This window comes from Solanum dulcamara, chromosome 7 (genome assembly GCF_947179165.1).
Source record: "Solanum dulcamara chromosome 7, daSolDulc1.2, whole genome shotgun sequence".
Lineage (NCBI taxonomy): Eukaryota > Viridiplantae > Streptophyta > Magnoliopsida > Solanales > Solanaceae > Solanum > Solanum dulcamara.
The window spans coordinates 1994062-2013215 of record NC_077243.1 but is presented as its reverse complement, the minus strand read 5'-3'; the positions used below and the strand labels follow the sequence as shown (position 1 = coordinate 2013215).

The 19154-nt window shown below is 33.8% G+C and overlaps 2 protein-coding genes across 2 annotated transcripts; one reads left to right on the top strand and one right to left on the bottom strand.

Annotated features, from left to right (window-relative positions):
• Window positions 1-1438: 1438 nt before the first annotated feature.
• LOC129893935 (clavaminate synthase-like protein At3g21360) lies at window positions 1439-4430 on the top strand. The gene is made up of 3 exons (XM_055969377.1): window positions 1439-1921; window positions 2423-2676; window positions 3912-4430. The coding sequence occupies exons 1-3, from the start codon at window positions 1526-1528 to the stop codon at window positions 4270-4272; spliced, it is 1011 nt and encodes a 336-aa protein (XP_055825352.1). The 5' UTR covers window positions 1439-1525; the 3' UTR covers window positions 4273-4430.
• Window positions 4431-4906: 476 nt separating this feature from the next.
• LOC129893934 (lysM domain receptor-like kinase 3) lies at window positions 4907-12289 on the bottom strand. Its single transcript, XM_055969376.1, has 11 exons — window positions 11311-12289; window positions 9947-10024; window positions 8242-8541; window positions 7264-7409; window positions 7084-7173; window positions 6866-6971; window positions 6570-6721; window positions 6386-6483; window positions 6158-6305; window positions 5606-5713; window positions 4907-5318 (listed from the first exon to the last, which is right to left on the bottom strand). Exons 1-11 carry the CDS (start codon window positions 11912-11914, stop codon window positions 5154-5156), a joined length of 1995 nt encoding a protein of 664 aa, XP_055825351.1. The 5' UTR covers window positions 11915-12289; the 3' UTR covers window positions 4907-5153.
• Window positions 12290-19154: the final 6865 nt, after the last annotated feature.

Below are 19154 nucleotides of genomic sequence, written 5' to 3'. Positions count from 1 at the left end.
CCTCGAGCCTAAATTGAATTTACCCCAAACAAAATAAAAAATAAAAAACACGTTTCTAATTTTCAAAACTGTATTAGACATATATTAATATAATTAATATATAGTGTATCAACAACTAGGAAAATTGGCACAATCAGGCATCTCAAATATTGATAAGGAAAGAATCAGGCAGAAAAGGAAAAGACCACTTAGCGTAGTAAAATAAAAAAGAGAGCGTCGAGCACAGCTTTCATGTCATTAAAAATCCTAAAAATACATGAAAAAAGTCATATCAGATATAAATTCAAATGTAGTTGCATTTTGTAATTTTTTTTGTGAAATGGTAACTGATATCTTAAATATAATATAAATATTTGTCAGCCTAATTTTTTAATAAAATAATAATTATCTTTATCCAACCTATCATATATTTGAGATTTCCATAATTTGCATTTTGGGAAAAGGCATAAATTTCTATGAAAAAATCAGTTACACACTTAAACTATCATGACGACCTATTACATACATAAAATACTTAAAAGTGAATTTATTATCCCCTGAACGCATAATACCACAAGCGAAAGAGATGCCGAAAGAGCAGATGCTATTATTTGAAACAAAAGCATTACACTCGCTGTCACATGGCACCACGTCATCGTCACGCCAAAAATTATAATTTTTTATATATTTCTTTCTTTTCTTTATTAATTAACATTTCTTTTATTAATTATATTTAATACTAATTAACTTCTAATTAATTATTAACTATCCATCCGATTTTTTATATTTTTTTTCTTTTCTTTTCTTTATTAATCAACTTTTCTTTTATTAACTATATTTTATACTAATTAGCTCATAATTAATTATTAACCACTCATCTGATTTTTTATATTTCTTTTTTTTCTTTATTAATTGACTTTTTTCTTTTATTAACTATATTTTATATTAATTAACTCTTAATTAATTATTAACCACTCATCCGATTTTTTATATTTCTTTTTTTCTTCTTTATTAATTGACTTTTTTCTTTTATTAACTATATTTTATATTAATTAACTCTTAATTAATTATTAACCACCTATTCGACCACCCCCAAACCTCAATCGCCTTTTCTACCAAAATGGGAAAAAAAATTCTTTTTATTCATAATGAGTTTTGAAAGAAAAAAATCAAGATTCAAAATGGAGAGTAAATAGAGGTGGTGTAAAGAAGAAGAGAATAAGTGGGTGTGAAGAAGAAAGTACGTGGAGTAAGGTGATTCTGATTTTTTAATTTTTTTTACTTTATAGAATTTATGAAGTGTTGTTCCTTTTTTTTTACCATGTAAGTTATAAAAGATAATAATTTCACTAGTTTAGAGATGTAATAAATTATTATAATAATTTAAATATATTTTTTGATACAGAAGGAAATTTATGTCTTTTGCGTTGCTTTTTCAATGAATATGGACGTATTTGGTGGTAACATAAACAATGAAATCCCTCCCCCCAAAATGGACAAAAAGATTAGCACAGCCGTGACGCTGCACGGTTCCATATATATTTAGATGCTATGCCAAACAGAGCACAATTTCAGAAAAAAAAAGATGCCGGAAAATTTGTTGAGCCAAGTCGGAGTACCTCAACAGAAGCTCTACAATGGAGTTCCTTTCCCAGCTGTGTTATCTCCAAACTCTAATGAAACTAAATCCCAACTTCCTCAAACAATCAAACAACAAAAACCATGGATTGGGTCTCTTCTCCATCAATCTGGGGCTATTCTTTTCAGGGGATTTCATGTGAACTCAGCATCAGACTTTAACGACGTTGTTGAAGCTTTCGGCTATGAAGAACTGCCGTACGTCGGCGGTGCTGCTCCTCGTACCAGTGTTGTTGGTCGTGTCTTCACCGCTAACGAATCCCCACCTGATCAAAAAATTCCCTTTCACCATGAAATGGCTCAGGTATATCATCTATTAAATTGCTATATATAAGAAAAACTAGTTCGACTCTCGAAATTCAAACACGTATAAATTACTAATGTATAAGTAATTATAAACTATACAGAGCCCAATGGATAAAAAAAAGATCGTGCCTTTGTTTGAATTTGAGGTGTAATTGATTGAATTATAAGATCAAGAATCGGTAAAAATAAGTACTAGTAGTAGAAATCCCTTATCAATCAACTATTTTATCAAGAGTTTAAGTTATATAGACGACCGGGGATTTTAAGTAGCTGTTCGCTGTATGAGCTTTCACCTCGTTGGTGCGGACTTGATTCCCTACCTTGTAATCCCCTTCTTATCCCTTTTATTCTTTTTAAAGTTAATATAGACAATAGGTGTAAAATTTCTTAATCTGGCATTGTATGTAACTTAAACTCTTTGTACAAAGAAAAACACTACTCTTTTCTTCAGTTAATTGTATTGGATATTAAGTTTAGCATTTTTATTTTCCTGGAGTAGGTTCCGGAGTATCCATCAAAATTGTTTTTCTTTTGTGATGTGGAACCTGGAAGTGGAGGAGAAACTCCAATAGTCCTAAGTCATGTTGTTTATGAGAAGATGAAGAATAAGTATCCTGAGTTTGTTGAGCGATTGGAAGAGCATGGCTTAATTTATATAAGAGTATTAGGAGAAGATGATGATCCTTCTTCTCCAATTGGTCGAGGTTGGAAGTCTACATTTTTAACCAAAGACAAGAGTGTGGCTGAAGAAAGGTTTGTACTTTGCTCCTTTGTTTTCTTTTTAGCTTGTTGTGAAGTTGCTAGGAAATACATCTTTTTTCACTACTTAGCAGCTAGATGAATTTCCTACTTCCTTAGACTTTGATTTTACTATTACTTGTTTCTACTCCTTCGGTGTTGATATTGATTGTTGTTGCTACTGGTATTGTTTACTGCTATTTCTTTTCCTACTTGTTTGATATGTTTTAGTTGAGCCGAGGGTCTACCGGAAACAATCTCTCTACCCTTATAAGGCTGCGTACACTTCACCCTCTCCAGACCCCACTTGTGAAATCCCATTGGGTATGTTGTTGTAGCAGCTAGATGAGTTAACTTTACCTTTCTTGCACTATCTATATTCTTTATTGACTTGAAATTTTGCAGTAATGATGTGCAAGCTTAACTCTTTCATAATGGGGGACAGGGAGAGATAAAATATCAGAGAAGTGGTAAAGATGGGTTCTTTTGAACCTCTTCCTTATACTTCCCTAACTGCTATAAGTAATGAGTTAAGTTAACAGCGATATTGGTAAAGATGGCACGGCGAATATAAACCGCATCAAGTAGGGGAAAGAGTGAAGTAGGAATTGATGACAAAAACATAATTGTTGTAGTACAATTGCTTTTTTCTTTTCAGACATCGACATTGAATTGTTAATTTTTGGAGCTGGTGCTTGATGTTATTGCTATCACCTGACTTGCAGATTTCATGACCTTACGGCTTAGGTTGTTCAAATGGTGCAACGCCTAAAGTAGTCATATTGTACCTCGCATATGAGCTTATCTGATTCTAGTGCTTTGGAAAGGAGGAAGCTTGAAGATTTGGTAGGCATTGCATCATTTGAACAACATAAGGTCGTGAAATATAAGACTCTGGTAACTGCAGTGGTAGAAAAATGTAGACAAGGCAGATGGTGTACTATTTGTGTGAGCCCCGAGACCGTTGCCTACTTGCTTGCACTATAAGAGACTGATTTGTTCATGAGTTTCCTCTGGAACAAGAAAACTTGAAGACGATTCTGCCTTATACTTTTCCACTACAAAAATCCACTTTAATGGTTTTCATTTTATTTTACCACCCTTTACGTAGAGGCGAGAGTATAATTGCCCTAGTTGTTTTTAAAACATTTTCTTCACTAGGATGAAGATTAATGGGTAACTAATGTTGTTAAGAAACCAAATGCCTGATAATTGTACAATGTACTAATGGACTTGCATGACATTAACAGGGCTGCCAAGTTAGGGATGAAGCTGGAATGGCTAGAGGATGGAGTTAAAACCGTAATGGGACCAATACCAGGCATCAAATTCAACCAAGAAAGGCAGCAGAAAATATGGTTCAATAGCATGGTAGCTGCTTATATTGGGTGGAAAGATGCGAGAAACGATCCTGTGAAAGCAGTCATTTTTGGAGATGGTCAGCCTTTGCCTGCTGAAGTTGTACATGATTGTTTAAGCATCCTTGAGGATGAAAGTGTTGCAATTCCATGGAAGAAAGGCGATGTCTTGCTGATTGATAATTTGGCTGTTCTTCACTCCAGGAAATCCTTCAACCCACCTCGTCGTGTGTTAGCTTCACTCTGCAAGTAAAAGCAATCATAAAGAATATAGGGATGAATTTTCCTGTTTGAAGTTTGTAGTAGTCTTGTCTTCTATTTGGTCCTCTCTATGGCAGATTTGGAAGAGAACTTAGTTCTCTCTCTTTTGATATTATCATTTTATAGTAATCATGATGGTAGTTTTTGTTATCTTGTATGCATGGAGAACCCCACCAACTAATCACTATAAGTCTACAAAATACATCCCAAGGCCCTACTGTCAAAAATGTAAGGGTGTGTTTGGTATGGAGGAGAACAATTTCCAGAAATGTTTTCCATTCTTCCCATGTTGAGTTGGTCACAAACAATTTTCTTAAAGATTAGGAAATCATAAGGAATACAAGTTTGATAAGTAACATTCCACTGGCATGGTCTCCTCCGGCCCTCAAGAACTCATCCAACTCTGTTAATCCATAATGTTAGTCTGAGCCAATTGCCTTGAATATAGAATGTAATCTAAATGTTATATGAACCAATCCAATAACTTTACATTAGACTTTACAATGATTATATTAAACAAGAACACACTATTGTGAAAATGTACAATCTGCAGGCAATAGAATGGGAGGAATTTCAACATTTTGAGTAATAAATGAAAACTTTTACAAATATATTTAATGCAAAACTGCAGCTTAAACTCATATTAAGTATCCCAAAAAAAGAAAAAGAAAAAAAAGAGGAAAAAAATCCGCTATATGAGAGATTACTCGGTGCATACAAAAAGATAATTTAACATTATAAAGAATGATAGGAAAACAGTGACTGGTCTCGGAAAGTGGAGACGATTTGACTTCAAAATACAAGATCACTATGTACATTATATATGAGGATGGAAAAATGATTTGCTTAGCATTCTGAGACCACTCTTAGGACCTATCTTCCCTGCACAATGCCACTGAACACTTGACTGTTCCCAGCAAGAGTTGCTTCCCACTCCACAGAGGATAACATTATCTGTGAGAGCGTAATCACCACTTGCTTCATGTCCGGTCTCAATATTGGATCATCATCAGCACATTGCTTAGCCAGCATAGCCACCTACCGAAGTAAAAACGTCAACAATGGAGGACACAATGAAATTCATTTTCACTCTGCTGATAATAACTGAGAGCAGTATCAATGGAAACATTCCTTTCTCGGATCAGTAGTATCAGGGCAAACTTTTTCCTATCTTAAATCTGTTCTGTCTATTATTTTAACTAAACCAGCTGAGAAAGTTAGTTTCCCTACCAATTCTATGCCCGTTATCATCCCGTTTCAATGTAGATGAGGCGCAACTTGAACTGATTCAAAGTTGACAAACATATTGTTAAGCTGTAACTTACCTTGAAAACACAGTCTGAAGGGTACAAATCCATCAAACTGGGATCTAGTTGGTCCTTCAAGCTTGTCATACTAGTGGAGTCTGGTGAGTTCCTCAGAGCTGCCAGCATCTGCAATAATGTAGCATTAATCGCTGCCAATTATTGATTTACATATATATATATATATATATATATACATATTAAGTATACCTATACATAGACATAGTACAACAGTGTAGTACATAACAATAGGCAGTGGAATTTCTGATTTTTTTTCGAAGTCAAGCATTTAGGAAGTTGATGAACTAATCCTAAACCCGAGAATAGTGAACTTCCCAATTTGGTAAAGACACCAGATAGGTGACATCTAGTCATGTGTTGACCATGTCTTATGTGTGAAAACATTTTTTTTCAGAGCTTCCATGAGTTTGATCTTACTCAATTTGTATGATAAAATCGATGTTTTTCATCTTTTTTAATCACATAACAGAATAGAAGTGGCAACACGGGGAAATAGAATCCATAAGGTAGCATGCCTTCAATTTTGAATAGTTTGTAAGCAATAAGACTTACAATGGACACTAAGGAACGTCTTTCTGCAGTTTTCATCACATTGCCTTCAGTCCGGGTGACGGCCTCTTTCCCGGTCAGCATCTCAAAAAGAACAACACCAAATGCATACACATCAGTCTTTTTAGTTGCCAGGCCATCCCTCAAGTACCTGCAACAGCAAGAGAAACAAACAAAATCAGAGAGAAGTTTCAGTTTGTGTTCTTGCTATTGTTGGTTATGTTTGCTTACTCTGGAGCTACATAGCCATAGGTTCCAACAACTCGTGTTGCAGAGGCTTCTGCATCATTAGTTATCCCCATAAGTTTTGACAAACCAAAATCTGAAATCTGTTGCAAAACAAAGGCAATGAGAATTTGGGTTTGAAAAACGAAAGCCACGAAGGAGAAAAACTGGGTACCAAAATAGCGACAACCTTTGCTCTAAAAGAATCATCAAGCAGGATGTTACTTGTCTTTATATCTCGATGCACATAATGCGGCTTGGTGTGCTCGTGAATGTATTCCAGACCTCTAGCAGCATCAAGTGCAATTTGGACCCTCATGATCCAAGAGAGTGGTGTGTGGCCTACCAAAAACAAGAGGTCAGATCATCTAGCTTTTTCACCAAAATACAGCAGTGACAGGGCATTTCCATATCAACAACTGGAAAAAATGTATATATACACTACACATAAATTCTGAGCTTAACGATTATCTTCAAGATGTGTACCTTTGTTTTGAGGATCATGCAAGTGGCTTTTAAGAGAACCTTTCTGGGCATATTCATAAACAAGGAATAGTTCATCATTACTGACTGCATAGCCAATCAATTCTACCTTGACAAAATAATACCAAGACAGGAGTCAAAACTTTGAATTGATGCAGCACTATCATCAAGCTCCAAAAATAAAAACTCAGGATATTGCAGTGCAATTTAGAATTCATTACCAAATTCAAATGATGAACTTTACATAGAACTTTCATCTCAGCAGTAAATTCTTTTGTTTTAGTGGCAGTCATTCGTTTGATTGCAACTTCCTGAAAGGTTAACGTTCCAACGTGATAAGCAAGTTAATAGGCCATGTTGACAGGAAATCTATCAAAATAGGTAAAGTAGAGAGAAGTAACCTGGTTGCGGAGTATGGCGTAATAGACAGAACCATAGGTTCCATGACCAAGAAGATTGGAGTCAGAGAATCCATCGGTAGAAGATAGAATGTCTTCATAGGAAAAAACAAGAGGTTTTTCCATGTCAAAGACATCAATTCCTATAACTGCAAGAAGCCCAAAATAGTCGGTTAGAGTAGTCAATTATTATATTTGGAAATCCTGCATGATAGAATATTCAAACTACTCTTTTTACCATAGTGGCACACCATTACGAAGCAATTAAAGGGCTGTGGCATAGGCTCGGCAATTTCAACTTATCCCAGCTAATTATGTTGCTCGGACTCTTCAATAAATGTCGACATGTGCGTGTCACATCCTTCAAAAGTAGTGCGTTTTTGGAGTATTGCGGCTGCACTTTGGAGAGTCCGAGCAACATTGGGCAGCTAAAACAACATCATCCTACTTAATGTTTAGACATCCATTCTCGAATAACTCAACTTCAAGGGCACAACTTGAATTTTAGTGGGATGTTCCTGATGTGTAACCTTCACATAACAGTTTGCTTATGACATGTATACCTCAAGGTGGGTAAAAGCAATATTATTTAATTTGTGAGAGCTTAGTTGACATCTTGCTGATTTGCTTCTATTTGACTATGATAACTTGATCAATACCAGGCCTATCATTTTCAGAAGTATTATAGATAACTTTGTTTTAGTTTTATGTTTCCATCTGAAACTCCATTCGAGTAGATTTATACATTATGACTATATAACCAAAATACTTTTGCTTTTCTCAACTTCCCATCCCCTCTCTAGCAGGAGTTCTACAAGTCTATAACAGGAGGGGCTTATAATTTGCTTTGATGGATTTTAGATCATGCCACATTTTAATACATATAAGCAAATGACTTGATCAAGTATAATAATTTGAAGGAAATTGACAGGAAGGACCTTCAGTAATATCAATAAACAGCATGCATGTCTATCTTCTGACCTTTTGGAATATTCATCTGTTGGTCAGTAGATTCTCCGTTCGGTTCTTGCCGGTCCCCTGAGTTACCGCAAATGTACCGTCCTGATGCACAACAGAAACTTGTATTTCGAAGTACCTGGAACTTATGAGAAATCTTTTCATTGGAACCTGCTGTGTGACTTCTCTCAATTCTGGAAAAACAACTTGACGACCTCCAGGAAACAAAAGCAAGAACGACGCCAATCAGGAGGAGAAGGCCAGCACCCAAACCCCCAATTATCCACCAGTAAATAGCATGACTCTTCTGATTCTCCTCAACTCCTGCAGACACAGTCGAACATTGGAGGTCTTTTACTCCTCAACAGAAAGGTAGCCATTTAAAACACATTTACAAAATTCAATTAAGAAATGGAGTCCTGAAATATTTCTGAGGATTTTCTTTTTTGAATTAAGAAAACAACCATAGGATGTAAAAAAAAAAACATACGCTGAAAAAACATTGCAAACCGACATTGAAAGGACAACAACAACAATAACAACAACATACCCAGTATAATCCTACAAGTAGGGTCTGGAGAGGGTAGAGTGCACGCACCCTTACCCGTAGGATCTGGGGAGGGTAGAGTGCACACACCGTTACCCGTACCTTGTAAAGATAGAGTGGTTGTTCCCAATAGACCCTCAGGCTCAAGTATATCATATCAAATCAGGTATGAAAATAATGGGAAAAGGAGCAGTAGCAACAACAAACCAACATTGAAAGGAGTGCTATTAAATGAATTACAAGGTTACTGCATAGATGAATTGAGGATATGACTGTCAGGGATATATGAATTTATTGTGGATTTGTCAGATAAATTCATCGGTGTCAGGAAAGAATAAAAACCTATCAATTAAGAGGAAATCTGTTACCTAAAAGGCAGGGATTCTAGATAGAACCTGAGTTTCTAGGAGCTGGACAGGAGCTTAGCGGAGAAGCTCGAGCTATTCAGCTATAATGGATGAAAAGATAGCAGATGAAGAATAGAATTCAATAGAAAAGTGTACTTGCATATTCAATTGATGATTCAATCTGTAATGATACAATGCCTTATATAGAAATGAGAAAGAATCTTATCTTGCTACTGCTTCTAACTAATTCAACAACCCATAACTAACTTCTCATAAGGCAAAGCCAACTAACTTGACCAGCTGATTCATTTTGTGTAACAAAATCTGAGAAACAGTTGAGGTAACACCTGTCAATTAAGGGGAAACTTGTCCTCCTTACATTGTTCAAGTCTTTTGACAAATTTTCTCATAAAAGAAATATAATAGCTTGCCACTTTCCATATAACATAAGGGTATACACAAAGCTGAATGGCGAATAGATTTTTCACGCAGCCAAAAGTTGGTGATAGAATAAAGATAAATTCAGTTGACTACAAAGATGAAACCATATATTCAGATAGAGGTCTATATTTTTCATTGTAATAATAGAGAATAGCTCGCAGAATGATAATCAAACTATTGGATTAGCTTGTGTAGGAAGTCCTCTCGTTCCACTGACAGATTTCTGCAGACACTGCCTCGCAAGGAACTACTAACAGAAAGGACACAAAAACTTGACATGCCATGACTAAAAGTTAAATTTATTGGTCGTCCTTGAGTGATATTAATAAAGAAAAACATATATCAACCAACAGGAAAGTAAGAACGCATGTAAGCTATTAAGAATTGATCATACCTGAAATATCAGCAACAGAAGGTGCTGGAGCAGGAGCAGTAACAGTGTGATTTTCTACAGGATATGGATCGCCAGGAACTGGACAGACACAAAGTCGTTAAATTAAAGTACTTTTAACCAAAACAGGCTCATCAGAAAAGCTATCGACTATGAGTATATGAAGATAATTATTGAGCCTCGCAAAGTTCTTACAATCAAGAACAAATTGGACCTAAACATAAGTAGAAAAGCCGCAGAGTTGAAACTTAACTCTGTCAAGAGCATAATCCTGTCAGTTTTCTTCTCAAGCCATCCAGTGAAGAAAAGGAGACCAACGATTAAGGGAGGGTCAGAATTCAGTATCAGCAATCACATAAAATTCTCTCTTAAAAAGCTGGTTTTCTAACTGCTCCACTGGGTGATCTATGTTAACTAGAAATAAAAATAAATGCTCTTTCAAAAATTCAAAGACCATATCTCAGTATCTCCTGTCTATATTCACAGAAAGAGAACTTCATTTTGAGGATTGGCCAATACACTGGTGGTCTACACTTCAGCAATCTTCTTGCAGAGCAGGTTAATTTAGTTGAACACATGAGATCTCTTATTCAGAAAAAATGGCCCTTTAATAGTACCCATATGCTCATATTCACACAAGGTCTTCTTTAACACTTGCAGGTTGTGTGATATAATTATTGTGCTATATAGTTGGATACATCGTTGAAACTACATTTGGTGATGTTTCTATAGGACATTTTATCCATCAAAATACGAATTTCCCTTGATACATTCAATCCAACTCTTTAACTGATCGGAGGCAACGGATTTTGGCCATGCCCCAAGGGTGCCAAGCTAATTCCCATTATCTCCACTTTGATCAACTTTTCTCTATTTAGAGCAAAAAAGTGTAGAGCTTTTTAGATGTTCTTGAACAATGTTCTCATGTTCATTATTGGATACAAACATTAGGTAGTTGGTATTCAAAAGTCTTTTTTACTTTCTTAAACTTCGTGTCAAGTCAAAACTACACAAACAAATTGAAACAGAGGGATTAGTTGGTATCTTAACCCGCCATAGACAAATGAGAGAGGATTGTGTGCCCCTCTAGCACAAAAGTTCATCCCCATTCCGCATTGTGTGCTCCTCTAACATAAAGGTTCATCCCCTCCCCGCAAACAAACAAAAAAAGAAAGAAAAACCTGACAAATCTTCCTCAGCAACTAAAAGTTCCAACATTCAATCTCACTTACTTATTACAACTAACACAACTTGATCAAAACAACAGCTCCTAAACCATCCTAAATCAAACTACTGATACACATTTGGAATTGGAATTGGAAAAAATGAACAAACAAAAGTCATAAGAGGGAAAAGGAAACTCATACCTGAATTCAATGGCACATAGTATAAAGATCCTGCTGTGAAATTATCAGGATTGGCAATTCCATTAACATTCTCAATATTATCCATACTAACCCCAAACCTACTGGACAAAGACCCCACAGTATCATCATCTGTCATCACATAACTCATGAGGTAATTCCACAGCCCACTTGAGCATCCACATATGAGCTTCAGTGAAACCACTGCCCCTTTCTTCCCCTCCCTTGTAAAATTAGTTGGAAAATAAGCCAACCCATCATAGGCATCAACAACCATATTATACACAGATCCATTGTTCTTTCTGACAGTAAATGTAGTGTTTGTCAAGTACTTTTTCATCCCAGAAGCACAAGAACAGTTCTTTCTGATAAAGACATAACCTTTACCATTTCCTTCAACAGTTATGTCATTAGGTAACACATCAAACATGCTTTGAATCACTGGGAGGCTTTGTTCTGGGCTGGGTTTAAAAGCCAAGAAAGAAGTGCACAAGCGACCTGTGTCCGTACAGTTTGATGGAGTAGGGTATGATGAACAAAGAGGGACAATCTTGAAAATTGCTGACAGACAAAGTATTGCAAGAACTATTGATTGTATATGATCCATTGTGTTAAAGATTGAATGTTTGATAGATTTAACGAAATGGGTCAATGGAAACTGATGTAAACTTAAAAGAAAAACATGAAAAAAGAATTGCAAAGAGTTGAATCTTAAGAGAAGGAAGAGGAAATGGGAAAAGCAGGGAACCAAGAACAGAGCATTTTGTGGGGTTGTCTTGTAATGGCTGAAAACAAGGTGTTCAAGTGAAACTTATTACCGACTCGGTGACTGGTAAGTACTACTCCGTGAACTGCAAAAACAACCTGCGATTTTTTCCCCCCAGAGAAATGGATATCATTTTTCCACTGACTAAACTGCCACTATTTTGAGTTAGTGGTTAATCAACATTAAATAAACATTTTCCATGGTACCTCACGTTTAAATGACCAAGAATCTTGTGTTTTAAACATAAAACAATTAGTAGTACCACTAGTTTGAGTCAACTACATAAATCTTAATTTTTTCTCCTCGTTGATTTTAAATTATAATTTTATATAGTATGTCCTAACTTCTCCTAACTATAATGAATTGGAATTATTATTTTTTTGTTTTGGTAGTAGTAAGTAGATATTGGGGAGGCCACAAATGGAAATTAGCATGACTTGTTTTTGGGAAAAGGAGAGGGCAAGTTGCACAGTTTGTACTTGGGGTCCACTCTCTTTAGTACACCCAATAGTTGCCTTGCCGCCAAAAAATCTCTTCCTTAAAAAAATCGCCGATCGAAAAGACTGATACGTGGAATAAGATAAAATACGTTAGAAATAAATTTAGAATTAGATTTAGATTATATTTTAGGGATAATTATTGTTATATCTTAAAAAAAATAATTATTTATTAGTGAATATTCTATTACTGCGACAGAGTAAAAAAAGGTTACCGCTCCCTTCGCTTAATCAAAAACTAAACTGGATTTTAGACGGAATGAATAAATGTTGACTGCTGAGTATTTAATTTTAGTGAGGCTGTGATTATTTGAATATAATTTATGAACTTAAAAATTATTTGAAGTAGTACAAATCTTAATTATATATAAAAAAAACATTAACAATTAATTATTTGAGGAAATAGTCATTATCTTACATGGGTTAGGGTGGGGTGGGGGGAAACTGAGTAAACGAGACAAATATAGATTGTGGTGCAGTATAGGACTGTTTCACTTTTAATCAAAGATTTGAGTTCAAGTCATGTGTATGAAGAAAATTCTGCCGGAAGTCTCATCCAAAAATAAATCACACAATACATGAATTAATTTTAATTGAAGCCCAAATACGAACTCCAAACAGTGAATTAAAAAAAAAAAAGTATACGTGAATGGGATGGAAAGTGTAGGTGAAATAGAGTAAGGTAGGGCAGCACGTGGAGTGGAGACAACTGTAAAATTAGTAAGGCCAGAGAGAACCCGCGGAATAAACAAGGCATATTTTTTTTCTTCTGCTTCACTTCATACATTTATAATTACTTCCCCTTTTGCTCTTTTAACTTTTTGCGTTCTTTACACATAATAATAAAACCTTGACTTGTTACAACTTAGTGACTAGTTAATGAGTATTTTTAATTTTGAATTCCTTAACTAAAATCAGTTATAATTTTATAAATGTTAAGTTTTGAAGGAAATTTTTGGAGTAATTGATAAACTTATTGTTGTGTGATTAGAATGTCACGAATTCGAGTATTGAAAATAATATCCTATGAAAATACAAAATAAGATTACCTACAATAGACCATTTGTGATCGGATCTTTCCTCATACCTTATACGTAGCAAAAACTTTAATACACCAAATTATTTTTTATAAACTTTAAATTTTGATTTTACTTGCGCAAATAATATCTACTTTTTTCACAATCAAAAAATGTAGAGGACAAAAAGTGAGTAGCTGTCGATGAATATTAGAGCAAACAAACAGCGTTGCCACAACGCAATGGTTAGATCAACTACCACATGATTAATAATATAATATGAATTTTTTTAAAACTAATTCAATGTATCATTTATTTTAATTCACAGCAAATGTAAGATGTTTTAGCATATACTTACTCTGTCTTATTTTAATTATCGTTTTCTCTGTTTTCATGTTCATTAAAAAAATAATAGTATAATTTATTAAGTTTACCCAGCTAGATTTAGTTTTCTTTTAAATATTGTAACAATTATTTTTGAGACAATTTTTTAAAATTAAAACGATAATTATAATGGAATGGGGGAGTAGGGTTGTTCATGATTATGGTTAAAAAATCTAATCGAACCGCAATTCGAATCAAATCGATTAAAAATAACCGATATTTAATTTGGTTTGATTTTAAATTTTGAAAACCAATACAATTTGATTTGGTTTTGGTTTAACTAAAAAGAAACCGCAAAAATAACCAAATCAAATCGAGAAATTACATATTTTTCTAATTAATCATAAATATTAAGTTTTGATAAACTTTAAGTCTTTAACTTTATCATTTTTTCAATTCCAACACTTAAATTTTAGCCCAACTATTAAAACCCTAAGTTAAGTCTATCAAAGTCTATTACTTTAGTCTTTATATTTTGTTAAGTTTTGAACTGACTTTATGCTATTGGAAATGAGTTTTTTTGGTTTCTGAAACTTGGTACATCGGATGAAGTTCGGTTGTTGGAAAAGATTTGCTTATGTTTTTCAGATCTTTTGATTTTTGATCTATAATGATTTTAGTATTCTTAATTAGAGTAATAATAACTTTAGTATTGCTTAATCGTTTAATTGAATCTACAGTAGCTTTTCGGTGGATTGTTCAGTGTACTAGGTGCCTATGTATCGAGATGCATATGCCCTTAACAAAATTATTACTTTCAAATCAAAAAAATCGAATTAAATCGAACCAAACCGATAATAATCAAACTGATGATTATTTTTTAATTTGATTTGATTTTAGTTTTAGAAATATAAAAATTGATTAAATTAATTTAATTTTAATTTTAATTAATAACCGATTCAAACCGTAATATCAACATCTCTGGCAAGAGTACGTGTGAATTAAGAGCTTAGGATTCCTCCTCCATTTTCGCCTTTAATCATTCTTCAGTCTTCGTCTAACTAAATGTCAACCACTTTGACATAATTGCTTCTTTTTTTCCCAAACAAAATATTATCATGAGAACTTCAATTGCAGTCGAAGATTTTTACATGACAAGAGGTCTAGTCAAGCAAAGAAAAATGAAGAATTTAAAGTCAACGATCAGGTTATCAAAAGGATATTTATCGAATAATTTACTTAACATACAAAATTTATAGTCTTGAAAATAGCACTAGTTACATTCAACAAATACCTAAAAATGACACGATGATATAAAAATTCATTACATCGATAACGTATATAATTTATAGACCTAAATACATAGTCAGTCTTTTAAACCTGTTAGGATCATGTAGACATTAAAATTAAATGTCCGTTTGGCTTAATTTATCTGAAACAGTTTATAAGCTAAAAATAAATAAAATAAGTCACAACTTATTATATTTATTTTTGGCTTATAAGTTGCTTCAGATAAGTTAAATCAAACAAATCTAATTATTTTTTTGGACTTATTTTAAGCACAAAATGACTTTAAATTACCCAATAACTTATTCTATTTATTTTTGGCTTATAAGCTGCTTCAGATAAGTTAAATCAAACAAATCTAATTATTTTTTTGGACTTATTTTAAGCACAAAATGACTTTAAATTACCCAATCAAATACTCAAAAAACTAAAAATATTTTATAAGCTGTTTTTAATAACTTATAAGTCAATCCAAATAGCTCTTTTTAAGTCTTCTTCAAATTGAACACAGTATTGTCCATGCTAAATGGAGAAAATAGAAAAGCTAAAGACATAAGAAGGAAATAAATGTTGAGGACAAAAACTAGAAAGGGATAGGGTCCATGCTCCATATATAGTAAAACACTTAAAAGTGTTACAAATTAAAAAAGAGTAGGCAGGTAGGTAGGGTAATTAATCAAGAATTCCCATGTCATTTTTCTATTCTAATATTAATTAATTATACACATTGTCAAGCACTTGAATAAAAGCATATATTGTAATCTGGAAAAAAGGCAAAAATTGTGGGCCATAAAGCCCACGTCCGGTGCATGTGAGTATTCGCTGGAAGCCCATTTCCATGCATGTGGGCCACATGCAACTCAATAAAATACATTTATTATTATTTATATTATGCACCTATGATTAAATTATTAATATTATTAAGGGTCTTTTGATAGAGTGTATTAAAATTACGAAAAAGGGTCAAAATTATCTTTAACTATTCAAAATAGAGCACACATACTCTTAAATTATATTCTTGCTCAAAAATATCATTTCTGTAATACTATTGACTCATTTCTACTCCTTCGTTTGACGGAATAAAATGTGTCATTCCATGTATATTAATTTACGCCCATAGAATCTCCAAATAAGCACCCACCACACCCCATCAATTAAAAAATCCAAACGCATCCATTAAAAGACCCAAACTTAAAAGCTTTCTTTTCGCATCCTAATAACCCTATTGTCACGACCCAAAATGAGCCATGAGTGGCACCCACACTTAACCTCCTAGGTGGGAGAACCAACGATACAAACCCCAACTAATAAATATAACAATAATGCGAAGCTCAAATAAATACATTTTCCCCAAAACCTAAAAGTCATCACATGGAGGACATCTAAATTCTAAAACTAAGTCTCGAATTATCAAACACCAAATAAATAACATAACGTATCCAAAAACTAAGGACATCATGCCATGACAAGAGATTCCATCGCCAGCTAGAAGGATAGCTCACCCTGAAATCTTATGAACTGGAGACTGACTAGAGCTGAGGTCGAGTCGAAACCGATGGAAGACTCGCTGCACTCCACAAATAAAACAAGAAAAGATACAAGTAGGGGTCAGTACAGGACAACATGTACTGAGTATGTATCATCGGCCGACTCAAAATAGGAATCAATATGCAATAAATAATAGCGGAAAATCAACCGTAGCACTTAATATGTGGCAACCAACAAGATCAAGATCAAGTGACAACACAATAAAAAATTTCATAACCAATCAACAATATTAAGATCACACAGGAGGACTCATGCCTCCACATCACACTCTTTTGGAAAATGAGTTATTAGAGATTGGGTAGCATTAAGTCATTTTAAATTGTTCTCCTTTTATATTACCGTGCCGGAACGTGACACCCGATCCAATAATACCGTATCGGAACGTGACACCCGATCCAAATATATCATGTCGGAACGTGACACCCGATCCAAATATACCGTGTCGGAACGTGACACCCGATCCAAATATACCGTGTCGGAATATGACACCCGATCCAAATTAATTTATCATTCTTCATGATTACATTCCCCTTCATTAACAATATTTTATCAAGCCTTCTTTATTCAAGGCACCATTTTTGATAGGGCAAGTTCAAGATTATGGATTTCATGGCCTCGGGATTTCACACCAATCACAACAACATATCAACCATCCAAACCACAATAATTAAATGCGTAGTAAACTTCGCACATTACTCAATGAATATCAATCACTATTAAGAGTCTATCTATGATATATAATAAAAACCATAACCTACCTCAACCGAAGAACCGAAGTAAAGCAAGCTAATCCACCAATATTTTTCCCCTTCTTCAATGCCTCAGACCAATCTCAATCTATCAAATATATGATATTTATAAGTAAACTAATCCGTAAACACCAATATTATATATATGTTTAACCTAGTCCCAATAACTCACCCAATTCTATAAACACGTTCCTAATCTTGATGCCACTTAACATGTCAACTCCCATATTTTATGAATTTCAAAACTAGGGTTAAACCTCAATTAAATTAAATAATCACTTTAAAACTTGAGCCTCTCATAATGCTTTTGAATGATCAAAATATGTTCAAATACATAATCTTCATAAGAATACGAATCCAATGACACCCATATAGCTATATTTATTTTCGGATAAAAAAAATTGGGTCAAAAAGTCATCCCGAGTCATTGAAGTCAAATCTAAAATTTTCTTTCCGATTATGTTCACTCATGATAAAATAAATTCACATGTCAAATTTCAGCTAAAACGGATCGTTATTCGACCTCCAAATCAAGATTTTATATGAAGAACCCTAGGGTCATATTTCCTTATTTTAGCATTATTTCTCCACCAATATACCCTTAAAATATGTTCATAATCACATAAAAATTTAATGAAAAGGATGAGAATAATTACCTTGACGCTTTGGAATGAAAATTTCTATTTTTCTCTTCTCCTTTATTTTTCTTTTCCCCTTTCTTTTCTTTCTTCCTCCGTATTTTTTTTCTTCTTCTAGTTTCTGCATTTCCTCGTTTTCTCGTTACATCTGATGGCTTAATGCCATCAGATTTTATATATATAATATATATATTTTTTCTTTTCTTTTTTTATTTTTCTCTTCTTCTTTTTCTTTTCTGAATCAAAATTAATAAACCCTATTCTTTTTCTTTAATAATTGGTATAAAATGTTAGGTAAAATATCAACTTGGCTCACTAATTAAATTAGTTATTTAAATTTACCCCTTAACTAAATAAATATGGTTATCGAATAGTCTAAAGTACTCATAAAAATATACGAAATGCGTCTTTTATGAAATAAAAAATTCTATTTTTCAAAACGACATAATGGATCGTTACACCTATTCGTCCCTTTCTCCATTTCTTCCGTCTCTATTGATCAAGCCCACTGATCATTACAATCCATGCCACAATGTCAGGATTTTATTCATTAAAAACACTTTTAGTGCATTATCTGCAGATCACATTTGTTAGACATATCTACAAGACTGCAACTTTTAAAATCATCAATTTCGAACCCAATTTTGATCAACATTGAGTGGATAACTAGACCAACTCTCAAATTAACTACATTTGTAAAACCCTTTAAAATAGTAGATATGGTATAATTACTAAACTTCATCTCTGAATCTGACGTCTTCAAAAATAATTTTTGAGCCTCCTCTCAATTAGGGTTATTACGATGTGGGAAAAAAACAATCCTAAGTTTGGGTCTTTTAATTGATGGGTGGAGCGAGGGTGCTTACACGGAGATTCTATGTGGCGTAAATTAATACATGTGGATGCCATATTTTATTCCGTCAAACGGAGGGATAGAAGTGAGCCAATAGTATGTCGGAAAGGGTATTTTTGAGCCAGAATATAGTATAAGGGTATATGTGCTCTATTTCGAATAGTTGAAT